The sequence below is a fragment of the Pyrenophora tritici-repentis genome, chromosome 5 (genome assembly GCF_003171515.1).
Source record: "Pyrenophora tritici-repentis strain M4 chromosome 5, whole genome shotgun sequence".
Lineage (NCBI taxonomy): Eukaryota > Fungi > Ascomycota > Dothideomycetes > Pleosporales > Pleosporaceae > Pyrenophora > Pyrenophora tritici-repentis.
Genome location: NC_089394.1, coordinates 2,414,779 through 2,426,918, shown reverse-complemented (window position 1 = coordinate 2,426,918; position 12,140 = coordinate 2,414,779). Strand labels below are relative to the sequence as shown.

General features: G+C 47.0%; 5 protein-coding genes across 5 annotated transcripts; 1 reads left to right on the top strand and 4 right to left on the bottom strand.

Moving 5' to 3' along the window:
* Positions 1-1,199: 1,199 nt before the first annotated feature.
* PtrM4_109120 (uncharacterized protein) lies at positions 1,200-3,497 on the top strand (the record flags this gene model as incomplete). The annotated part of the gene is made up of 1 exon (XM_066107823.1): positions 1,200-3,497. One exon carries the CDS (start codon positions 1,200-1,202, stop codon positions 3,495-3,497), a length of 2,298 nt encoding a protein of 765 aa, XP_065962272.1.
* Positions 3,498-3,633: 136 nt separating this feature from the next.
* PtrM4_109110 (uncharacterized protein) lies at positions 3,634-5,410 on the bottom strand (the record flags this gene model as incomplete). Its single annotated transcript, XM_066107822.1, has 3 exons — positions 3,634-3,729; positions 3,797-4,962; positions 5,026-5,410. 3 exons carry the CDS (start codon positions 5,408-5,410, stop codon positions 3,634-3,636), a joined length of 1,647 nt encoding a protein of 548 aa, XP_065962271.1.
* Positions 5,411-5,811: 401 nt separating this feature from the next.
* On the bottom strand, positions 5,812-6,568 carry PtrM4_109100 (uncharacterized protein; the record flags this gene model as incomplete). The annotated part of the gene is made up of 2 exons (XM_066107821.1): positions 5,812-5,895; positions 5,963-6,568. The coding sequence occupies 2 exons, from the start codon at positions 6,566-6,568 to the stop codon at positions 5,812-5,814; spliced, it is 690 nt and encodes a 229-aa protein (XP_065962270.1).
* A 412-nt stretch (positions 6,569-6,980) lies between these two features.
* Positions 6,981-7,993, bottom strand: PtrM4_109090 (uncharacterized protein; the record flags this gene model as incomplete). Its single annotated transcript, XM_066107820.1, has 2 exons — positions 6,981-7,709; positions 7,763-7,993. The coding sequence occupies 2 exons, from the start codon at positions 7,991-7,993 to the stop codon at positions 6,981-6,983; spliced, it is 960 nt and encodes a 319-aa protein (XP_065962269.1).
* Positions 7,994-8,358: 365 nt separating this feature from the next.
* PtrM4_109080 (uncharacterized protein) lies at positions 8,359-10,656 on the bottom strand (the record flags this gene model as incomplete). Its single annotated transcript, XM_066107819.1, has 1 exon — positions 8,359-10,656. The coding sequence occupies one exon, from the start codon at positions 10,654-10,656 to the stop codon at positions 8,359-8,361; it is 2,298 nt and encodes a 765-aa protein (XP_065962268.1).
* Between the last annotated feature and the right edge of the window lie 1,484 nt (positions 10,657-12,140).

Genomic DNA, 12,140 nt, shown 5'->3' with positions numbered 1-12,140 from the left:
CAGAGTCTTCTCAGCCCTCGCAAACTTCTTCTTCGTCGTCGCAACCAGCTATCACTTCAGTGTTTAGGACTGTCTCTGATCAGACAATTATCCGCAACGCCTTCAATGAACAAGGGTATCGCGATGCGCTTGTCGGTCTTCTGACTCGACGTCGAATAGCCTTTTCATCAATCGAATGGTCTGAAATGAGGGATCTAGCGCTTGCTTGCAATCCATTTATTGAAGACCAGCTTATCACAAGTCGACGTACAGCCGTACGTCTTATCGCCTCGAATTATCAGCTTTATAAAGGCCATGTAATTAAAGGCAGCTTATCGACGGCTGTGAGTCCTATCCACATATCAACAGATCTCTGGACATCACCGTTCCGTTCATCTCTCCTTGCTGTATGCGCACAGTGGGTCGATCACGAATATAAGCTTCAGAAGGCTCTTTTAGGACTGCCAGAATGTCGTTACAGCCACTCTGGAGAACAGCAAGCACACTTACTTCTTCAAACCCTCGAGGAATATGGGATACAGTCTAGAGTTGGCTGGCATACGGGTGATAACGCAACATCTAACGATACCTGTTTGGAGCATCTTGAAACCCTCCTTCGAACTAAGCACAACGTAAGCATGGCTTTTAATATAAAAATCGGCCTTCGCTGCTTAAGTTACGCGATGGTGCTAATATTAACAAGGTTAAATTTACTGCTAAAGAGCGCCGTATCCGATGTATCGGTCATATTATCAATTTATCCTTGCAGGCATTCCTGCTTGCATCCTCTAAGGAGGCTCTTACCGCTGCTCTCGACGCCGTAACGGATGTTATGGGGGAAGAGCTTCTCGCAGAGTTTTCAAGCGTTCTTACTTCTCGACAGAGAAACCCTAGAGCCCAAGCCCAAGCTGTTCCACAAACCTCACAGAGACAAAGGTTGTCTCGCCGAAGACGCAGCCAGTGATCGGAATGGTCTGGTCTGACTTGGTCTTGGTCTGGTCTAGACCGCCAAGACTTGGTCTGGTCTGGCGATTTTTTGAGACCGTGGTCGGACCGGTCTAGATGATCGGACCGGTCCGGCTATAAATAGGTCCACGTGACTAGATCTTAGACTAATCTAGCCAGAAAATTTAGCACAATATGAGTCATTAAGATCAAGGTAAGTCTTCTACTTACATAGAACAATCAAGTCCTTAACAACCTACTTATATACTATTGTTATGGAGCCTTCAACACCAACCTCACCGTCCCCATCGAATATTATAAGACTAGATTTAACGTCTCTTACTCCATCTCCTATCCCCACGTCATCACCCACCCCTATACTATCACCCACTCCTATTCAATATCACGAATCTCCAGATGAGTTCGTGCAGGGCGGTATCACGTACGTGAAACGTGCAATAATTGCAAGGAAGGATTTCCGTCAAGGTACATCACACATCTGGAAGTACGGACTCCAATACATTCGAGATAGCGATAAGAAAGAGGTGTATTACTGCCATGAGTGCAGGGTTGGGAAGAGCAAGCAAGAGTTGTTTGTCATCAATGGCACTTCTAGGATCCGGAATCACCTGGAACAGAAGCACCAGATTGATCCCCAGAGTGGCATCAAGCGAAAGGGTTCTGTACGGAAGTCTATAATCGACCAGCAAAAGGATGGGGCTGCTTCCAGCATCTTTTTCTGGAAGGAGTCAGTAGAGAAGTTTAAAGAGCTTCTAATTCGTTGGATTGTGTACTGCCATATCGCCTTCTTTCAATTAGAGAACCAGTACTTTCGTGAACTACTCCTCTTTTTAAATCCGGCACTACTCAACCACCTCCCGAAGGCTGCGAAGACTATCCGAAGCTGGGTAATGAATGCATTCATATCGAAGAAGCAACAGCTTAGGGAGGACCTACACCATTCACGGAGTAGGATCTCTATCTCCTTTGATCTCTGGACTTCACCAAACCCTTACGCTATCCTAGGCGTCGTCGCTATGTGGATTGATACTACCGGCATGCGACGTGTTACCGCTTTAGGTATGCGACGTATATACGGCGAACATACTGGAGAGAATCTTGGATCGGTGGTCCTTGAATTGCTGGAAGAATACGACATTAGCGGAGATCAGATTGGATACTTTATGCTGGATAATGCCTCGGCAAATGATACCGCTGTTGAGTTTATACTCAAGGATCTCTGCCCATGGATGAAGTCAAAACAACGTCGTCATCGCCGGCTGCGTTGCTTGGGCCATGTCATCAACCTCTGTTGCCAGGCGTTCCTTATGGGGCGAAACTGTGAGAAGTATCTTGCGAAGCTGGAGAAGCATCATCAACGTGGCGACTATACGAAGGTGGAAGAGCTCTGGAAGAAGTTCGGATGTTTGGGTCGTCTTCACAACCTGGTGCGATACATCAGGCTTACTCCACAACGGCGTGAGGAGTTTGCTACAATTATTATCGGCGGAGATCTTTCGCAATTCGACGGGCTTGAGCTTATCCAGAACAACTCGACCCGCTGGAACTCATGGTTTTATTCGATTACACGTGCATTAAATGTTCGAGAACGTTTAGAGCTCTTCTCGGCTCGTCATGTACCTGGAAAGGGCTCCGTAGGGATCGCGAACTTTAAGCTTGATGGACAGCACTGGTTTGAGCTTGAAAAGATTGAACTCGCTCTCAAAGACTTCTATGCTGCAACTTTGCTTTCTGAAGGTAAGAAGACGTCACTTGCGGACTGGTTTTCAACTTTGGACTGCCTTCTCCGGGAGATAAGCGAGACGAAGGATCACTACCACGACATCCACACTGAGGACGATAACAACTTTACATGGAAGTACCTTCAAGGCTGCGCTGATGCTGCTTGGTTAAAGTGCGTTGAGTACTATAACAATCAGCAGCTGAATTGGCAAAATCGATTCCCTGAAGATACTGACCTTCCACCGGCATATTATGCGGCTCAAATCCTTGATCCATATCGCAAGTGGGGATGGTTCAGGCAAGAGTGGGTTCTTCATGGCGACGAAGAGAAGAAGAGGTGGTTTGAAAACGCACAATTAGCGGTGAAGCATCTCTGGGAGACAGAGTATAAGGGAAGGTACCCTGTCGAGATGCTGCCACCACCAGCCAGGAAGGAGAGAGATCCTGACCCAGCATTTGATCGCCAGCGGGAACATAAGCGCATTCGAATAGACGCTCCAGTTTCTACAACTGATTTGTATGAACAATACATCTCTACTGACCGGCTTCATAACGAAGAGGCAGGTTGCAATGAGGCTATTGCGTACTGGCTATCTCGCTACGACTCCCAACGAGATCTCGCTCGCTTCGCTCTAGACATGTTTGCGATCTCGCCTATGTCGGATGAATGCGAACGTCTTTTTAGTAGCGCGAAGCTTACTATCGTCGATCGCCGTGGTAGGCTGAAGGCAGATATTATAGAAGCGTGCGAGTGTCTCCGGGCCTGGTATGGAAAGCCCCAAGCTGAGGGGAACAGCGATATCGAGGATAGTGAGAACGAAGACGACTAGATTGACAGTCAGTAGTAAAACACATTTCCTCGGCTTCCTTCTTTGCTTCAGCCTCATTCTTGGCGGTCTTGTTGGTCGGACCGGTCTGGTCGGACCGGTCCTTATGTAAGCACCTGGTCTGGTCTGGTCTGTACCCTCAGACCAGACCAGACCAGACCATTCCGATCACTGCTTGGAGCGTTGTTCTGGTATCGGTCTGGCACGTAGTCTTGGTATTGATCTCCCCAACCGCCTGGTACGTTTTGTCGACGGGAAACCATTGATTCTGGTGTTGTAGGGCTATCATCGGGATGTCTGACCCTAATCGTAGATTCTGGTGTTGCAGAATTATCGAATTCCTTGTCTAGATTCCCTAGTTCGAACTGAATATCTTTCTCGGTTGCTGTTTCAGCATCGTTTCGGTCATTCTGGGTTAAAGAGTTGTTTTCCTCATAAGTCTGTTTCTGTAATGGAGACAGAAGGTCCTCAATGTCTATGAGCGCTTGAGGTGTGGGTATATCCAAGACCTCAATTAATCGCTCAGCTTCTTCTGAGAGCTTCTCAGGCTCATCGTCGTTCTTCATGAGGTGCTGTCGTGCAAAGACCACATCGCGTGTTCGTATAACACGTCCCTTAGATGGTATCCAGATACGGAAGATGTTTGTCGAATCGTAACCAACCAAATATCCAATCATCGTTCGGGATTCAAGCTTGTCTCCACGCTTGACCTTTCTGTCGAGCACGTGAGCACGACATCCAATTGGAGCCATATGCGCTACTGATGGTTTTCTACCAAACACTCTTTGGTAAGGCGTCTCCCAATCGAGGCTCTCTGTTGGCGTGATGTTAAGCAACATAGCGGCAGTGATAACAAGCTCGTTTGCTAATTCCTTTGGAAGTCCTGATGAGATTCTCAATGCTCTTCCACGTTCGACTATGACTCTTCCAGCTCTTTCAGCATTTGGATTTTGCGCAGGAGTATCAGCGGCTCGCGCTTCAATCTTGATACCAAGCTCTTTGCAGACATCGTACAATAGCTCGCGGTAACCAGGCTCGCTGTCGATACGAAATACAACCACAGTGTATTCGAATTGTCGTTGAATCTTTGCAATTAGAGCCTTAATCACATTCACAAGGGTGCTCTTTTGTCGGTTTGGTATCGTTGTGACTTCATGCCACTTAATCGAATGGCAGATCGCGTGAAAGGCATACTTGTCACCATTGTAACAAGCTTCTCCTTGAGGAAGTAATTGAACCAGATCAATGCCAACGCGATAGAAAGGCGTTGTATTCGTATCTTCAGGGGTCCTTCGAGAGATTTGTTGCGTCATTTTCGACTGGATACACACATCGCAGTCCTTCCATTTCGGCGCTTTGTTGTCTCCAACAAGTTCAAAACCTGTAACGCTTTCAGGCAGATGATCAATTGCCTGCTTGCTCGCATGTCCCCACAACTGATGCGCTTCGTTGGCCGTAGCAACGATCGCTGGTCTTGGTTTCTGAGATGTTCTTTGGGGCTGAAACCGAGCAGCAAATGTTGATAACGTACTTAGCTCGGGTCGGTCATTCTCCTCAGCATCGATAAGCCAGTGCCCATTGCTGTACTCCAGCATTGCGACCACATTGCTCGGGTTGTTCTGGTAGAGCAAGTCGCGTCCTGAATCGAAATGGATTCCTAGCGGTCGACAGCGCGATAGACCAAGAACATTGGCAAAGAACCCTTCTACCAATGCAACGTGAGTGAGCTTAATAGGTGCCTTGCCAGATGGTGTTCGTACATTGAGTACAACAGTGCCCCATTCAGCGATCTGAACAACCTGGCCACCAGCATAGATCACTTCTCCAGGTTTAGCTTTCCTTACAAAGGACCAGCCAAATTGTCTAGTGTTGCAAACATGTGCGTTCGATCCAGGATCCAACACCCATCGGTTCATAAGGTGTGGTACTTTAGTCGTTGCAGTATTGAAAGTCTGTATTAAGGCGTTTGTCTGAATAGGACTCGTGGCTAGTTGATCGTCGTCAAAGCGAATAGGAGTCGGAGTCGAAGTTGAAGAAGATGCAGTACCGTTCTTCGAGCTAGTCATCTCCGGTCTTTTCTTAGAAGGTCCTTGTCCCTTCTCTGCTTGAAGAATGTAGTCTTTTAGCTTTGGATGCTTCTTTGCCCTTTCTTTTGCTTCAAAGATATCCTTGTCGCCTTGCCAGCCATCTTCTCGTAGTTTCGGGTTGCAATATTTGCACTCAATAAACAAATGGTACTCGCCACAAAAGCACTTCGGCTTTCTTTGCTTGTGACCTCCGTTTGTATCAGCCATTCCTAACGTAGCTGAAAATGTCCCTATTCCTGCTGCTCTAGGGCTTGTACGACTGTGGAATGTTCGAAATTTCGACACGTAATCTCGTAGAGATGGAACTGGTGTTCCTGCTTCGTCCTTAGCAAGGAGATCAGTGAGCGTCATTGTTGCCCATGCGTCATCGAGTGGTTTGACGGCAATGAGGAAGTCTTCCTGGCTCCGAGAACCATTTACGTCCGGTAGATTAAGCGTTCTCATCTGGTCGGTGATCTTGATCCAATCGTCCAGCCATCCTTCAACCGCTCGGCCTCGCCGTGTTGCTTGCAAGTCCCTGTACTTGACTACAAGCTCGCGTGATCGTCTTGCAGTGTTCGGCGAAAGGTGCTCCTTAAGAGCCTTCAGTCGTTCGTAGGCCGTTGATTTGCCTTCGAGTAGATATAGATTGCTTCGTGCAGTTGTCTGCGCAATCTCCGATGTCAATTCATTCAGTGCCTTCTGCCGGTGCAGATAGGTCTTTTGGTCGTATTCCCAGGCGTCTAGCAGGTCCTGGTAGTCGAGTCGTTGTTCATGAGTAAGCTGTGAGCGAAGCGTTACTCCTTCTGCTACAGTAGCAGGCGTCGGTCGCACAGGTTCAATAAGCTTCTTCAGCTCATGTTGCGACATGTCGGGATTGCAGTACTCCCATATACCATTAAGAGTAGCTTTATCCCGCCTAAGAAACAGCCATTCTTGCCAATCAGATGGCTTCTCAAGAATGACGGTAGTCTTGGTCACAAGACTAGACGATTCGGTTGCAGCCATTGCGACAAGCAATACGGTGGCAGCAAAAGACGTTCAACAAGGTATTCGACAATCAAACAAACAATAGAATACGCTTGAGGAAAGACAAGTGAACAGCAGTTATTGAAGAAGGGTGCAGTAGCACGTATCCGGGCTCATAACTATCGCAGTAGACAAGACGTCAACAACTGCATATGAGAACTGCGTTGATTGTCCTACGGAGTAGATACACAAGGTTATATACATGAGATGTGCGTAAGCACATGACGGCAAAGGAGTGAAAGTGAAGGTTGTAGAACATTCGGCCAAGAAGCATCGGGCCGATTCCAAGAAGGGTAGTCCTGAATGGCAACAAAAAATCCTTATAACGTTAAAGCGTTTAACGATATAAACGATATAAAAACGATATAAGATACATCATGCCAAGACCGGGTTATGTCCATTCTAGAATCTCCTCTACCTCATCCCTTATCATCTCTGCTTCGTCATCTTGCTCTGGTTCCATTGGTAGACCCATTCCGTTGAGAGAACACGGTTTTATGTGGCCTTCCCTAAGCCAACTGCCAATGCACTCGATCTTCTCAATGTTGTCGCAAGTGAGCCTCGACCGATCCCATGAACAGGTTCTTCTTGCACCTGAGAATGTTCTCTCTGGCTCGGACGACTCTGCAGCGATAGAAAGAATAGAGATAGCCATGTTGCTTAGCCTAGGGTAGCGCTGCCGTTGCTCCGATCGGCACCACCATTCAAGAGGGCTACAGTCGATTTGTATTACTGGACTTTCTGCGAAAATTTTAAGATCGTCGCTGTTTGATTGATCTGCCGCCGCAACTGACATCTGTTGTAGAATCTGATCGAGAACGGCACCGCGTTGCTTTAAAGGAGGAGCCATTTGTTGAGAAGCTGTAGGGCTAGCTAAAGGCAAAGCGTCCTTAAACTCATTCACCCAAAAGTTTTGAGCAGCGTTAATAGCTGGTTCGTACCATTCGGCTGGCCAGTTCTTCTTGAGATATGCTGCTCTACTTGCGGGATTTAGAAGAATAGCGGAAGCGTACACCGGAACCTGATCAGTCATGTTGTAGTACTTCTCAAGTACGAACCAGCCCATCTCGATCGATCGAACCATGCGAAGGTCCTCATTTTCATCTTTAGAGTAATGTATCTATAAAGCTGTTAACCGAAGACTTAAAGTTCGGATAACACGTTAATGCTTACCTTTTGCTGCTCATAGTGGACTAAAAGAGAGTCCATAATCAAAAGAGATTGAGAGATAGACGATTTATCTCCCTCCGCGTATAGCGTTGCTGATGCAAATGGTTGTAAAAATGTATGTGCTTTTTGTAGTATATCCCAGTCGTCAGAAGTAAGACGGATCTCGTTAAGGTGTTTCTCGTTATCGTGCATAAAGACCTTAATTGCAGCCATCTTCTTAATAGCCCGATCCATAACTGAGTACCATGAAGACCACCGAGTCTGATTGTCAATCCCTAAGCGGAGGCCTACCTTGCGATCCCACTCTGCTGCATGTATACTTGAGTTGCGCAGCCAGACACATAGTTGATGTAATTTGCGTAGTGTAGAGATGTTCTCAATACCACAAAAGTCCTCATCAACAGACCCATGGCTATCAACGCTGCGTCCAGTGATCGGAATGGTCTGGTCTGGTCTGGTCTGAGGGTACAGACCAGACCAGACCAGGTGCTTACATAAGGACCGGTCCGACCAGACCGGTCCGACCAACAAGACCGCCAAGAATGAGGCTGAAGCAAAGAAGGAAGCCGAGGAAATGTGTTTTACTACTGACTGTCAATCTAGTCGTCTTCGTTCTCACTATCCTCGATATCGCTGTTCCCCTCAGCTTGGGGCTTTCCATACCAGGCCCGGAGACACTCGCACGCTTCTATAATATCTGCCTTCAGCCTACCACGGCGATCGACGATAGTAAGCTTCGCGCTACTAAAAAGACGTTCGCATTCATCCGACATAGGCGAGATCGCAAACATGTCTAGAGCGAAGCGAGCGAGATCTCGTTGGGAGTCGTAGCGAGATAGCCAGTACGCAATAGCCTCATTGCAACCTGCCTCTTCGTTATGAAGCCGGTCAGTAGAGATGTATTGTTCATACAAATCAGTTGTAGAAACTGGAGCGTCTATTCGAATGCGCTTATGTTCCCGCTGGCGATCAAATGCTGGGTCAGGATCTCTCTCCTTCCTGGCTGGTGGTGGCAGCATCTCGACAGGGTACCTTCCCTTATACTCTGTCTCCCAGAGATGCTTCACCGCTAATTGTGCGTTTTCAAACCACCTCTTCTTCTCTTCGTCGCCATGAAGAACCCACTCTTGCCTGAACCATCCCCACTTGCGATATGGATCAAGGATTTGAGCCGCATAATATGCCGGTGGAAGGTCAGTATCTTCAGGGAATCGATTTTGCCAATTCAGCTGCTGATTGTTATAGTACTCAACGCACTTTAACCAAGCAGCATCAGCGCAGCCTTGAAGGTACTTCCATGTAAAGTTGTTATCGTCCTCAGTGTGGATGTCGTGGTAGTGATCCTTCGTCTCGCTTATCTCCCGGAGAAGGCAGTCCAAAGTTGAAAACCAGTCCGCAAGTGACGTCTTCTTACCTTCAGAAAGCAAAGTTGCAGCATAGAAGTCTTTGAGAGCGAGTTCAATCTTTTCAAGCTCAAACCAGTGCTGTCCATCAAGCTTAAAGTTCGCGATCCCTACGGAGCCCTTTCCAGGTACATGACGAGCCGAGAAGAGCTCTAAACGTTCTCGAACATTTAATGCACGTGTAATCGAATAAAACCATGAGTTCCAGCGGGTCGAGTTGTTCTGGATAAGCTCAAGCCCGTCGAATTGCGAAAGATCTCCGCCGATAATAATTGTAGCAAACTCCTCACGCCGTTGTGGAGTAAGCCTGATGTATCGCACCAGGTTGTGAAGACGACCCAAACATCCGAACTTCTTCCAGAGCTCTTCCACCTTCGTATAGTCGCCACGTTGATGATGCTTCTCCAGCTTCGCAAGATACTTCTCACAGTTTCGCCCCATAAGGAACGCCTGGCAACAGAGGTTGATGACATGGCCCAAGCAACGCAGCCGGCGATGACGACGTTGTTTTGACTTCATCCATGGGCAGAGATCCTTGAGTATAAACTCAACAGCGGTATCATTTGCCGAGGCATTATCCAGCATAAAGTATCCAATCTGATCTCCGCTAATGTCGTATTCTTCCAGCAATTCAAGGACCACCGATCCAAGATTCTCTCCAGTATGTTCGCCGTATATACGTCGCATACCTAAAGCGGTAACACGTCGCATGCCGGTAGTATCAATCCACATAGCGACGACGCCTAGGATAGCGTAAGGGTTTGGTGAAGTCCAGAGATCAAAGGAGATAGAGATCCTACTCCGTGAATGGTGTAGGTCCTCCCTAAGCTGTTGCTTCTTCGATATGAATGCATTCATTACCCAGCTTCGGATAGTCTTCGCAGCCTTCGGGAGGTGGTTGAGTAGTGCCGGATTTAAAAAGAGGAGTAGTTCACGAAAGTACTGGTTCTCTAATTGAAAGAAGGCGATATGGCAGTACACAATCCAACGAATTAGAAGCTCTTTAAACTTCTCTACTGACTCCTTCCAGAAAAAGATGCTGGAAGCAGCCCCATCCTTTTGCTGGTCGATTATAGACTTCCGTACAGAACCCTTTCGCTTGATGCCACTCTGGGGATCAATCTGGTGCTTCTGTTCCAGGTGATTCCGGATCCTAGAAGTGCCATTGATGACAAACAACTCTTGCTTGCTCTTCCCAACCCTGCACTCATGGCAGTAATACACCTCTTTCTTATCGCTATCTCGAATGTATTGGAGTCCGTACTTCCAGATGTGTGATGTACCTTGACGGAAATCCTTCCTTGCAATTATTGCACGTTTCACGTACGTGATACCGCCCTGCACGAACTCATCTGGAGATTCGTGATATTGAATAGGAGTGGGTGATAGTATAGGGGTGGGTGATGACGTGGGGATAGGAGATGGAGTAAGAGACGTTAAATCTAGTCTTATAATATTCGATGGGGACGGTGAGGTTGGTGTTGAAGGCTCCATAACAATAGTATATAAGTAGGTTGTTAAGGACTTGATTGTTCTATGTAAGTAGAAGACTTACCTTGATCTTAATGACTCATATTGTGCTAAATTTTCTGGCTAGATTAGTCTAAGATCTAGTCACGTGGACCTATTTATAGCCGGACCGGTCCGATCATCTAGACCGGTCCGACCACGGTCTCAAAAAATCGCCAGACCAGACCAAGTCTTGGCGGTCTAGACCAGACCAAGACCAAGTCAGACCAGACCATTCCGATCACTGGCACACACTTGCCTGTTTGCAACCCAAAAAAAAAACAGGGGAAAAACACATCCACTTCTTAAACTCATGTTTAATGTGCAACTCCAAACGCAGCAGAAGCCGCAAAATAATAAGTTTCAAAGACTTCTCACGCAGACATCCCGCTCATTAGCGCCCGCTTCTTTGTTTTAAAGAAACCAGGCAACGTCCATATCTCTCATAAGTATCATCTTCTGACCTTTTCATGTGCAAGAGTAGCAGGGGAAAAGATTATCCATGTGAGTGTTGAAGGCTTTTAGAAAGTGAAAAGGCGGAAGAACACATATTTCTGCTGTGAAGGAATTTTTAATACTTGCAGAAATCAAGTGAGGAAGAAAGTGAAGAAGAACAGCTGGGTGCAGAGATCTTTTATATCATCATTCCACTGTCGGCACTAACGCAGTTAGTCCAGAAGACTCCCCAACATATCATTCGCTGCGCATGATTTTGTTCTCAAGTCAAACACGCACAAATGCCATATCTTTTCCGCAATTATCAATTCAAGAGTGGAACCACACAAGAGCCATGCGTTAGCATGTTTCTTATTTCTAAGTCTTTAGTGCAGGCAGGCAGCGCACCCCAACCATCATCTAGGCATATTGGGTTTTGAGGAATTCTGGGAGAAGGGATGCCAGGAAGGCAGCAGCATGATATGACATTGTAGAATTTTATTCTCGTACAAGGTAGTTTAGGAAATGTTTTGAGTAAAGATGAGGAACTGACATAGCTCGTGATCGGTAAAGTTTGGAAAGAATAGGTATGGCGAATGAATACATGTGTTTTGGACAAGGTGTTTTTGGTGATATGATGGAGATGTGGAAGAAGAGGAGGGAAGGCATGAGCGAGAAAGAAGGGGTTTATATATGGGCTCGCTCCATCCCATTCGGGTCTAGTGCATGGCCCCGCGACAAACCAGGACGTCTACATCGCCCGTGTCTAGCACTTCAGCACACCATCGTACCTGTACTGTGGTATCGCAAATCACACATCAAGCACACAACCAAGTCATACAGCACGATACTGCCTCCCACAGGGAGGTGCACAACTCCATAAAACTTCAGCTACATAGCTAGTACAGACAAACAAACGCCCGCCACCCACCGTACAGAGACTAGAAATACTACCACTACCACGAACGACAATGAGAGCAGGTTTAGCGAGCGCTGTGGTAACGAACGAGAGAGCTGCGATGAGAGAACTCAAA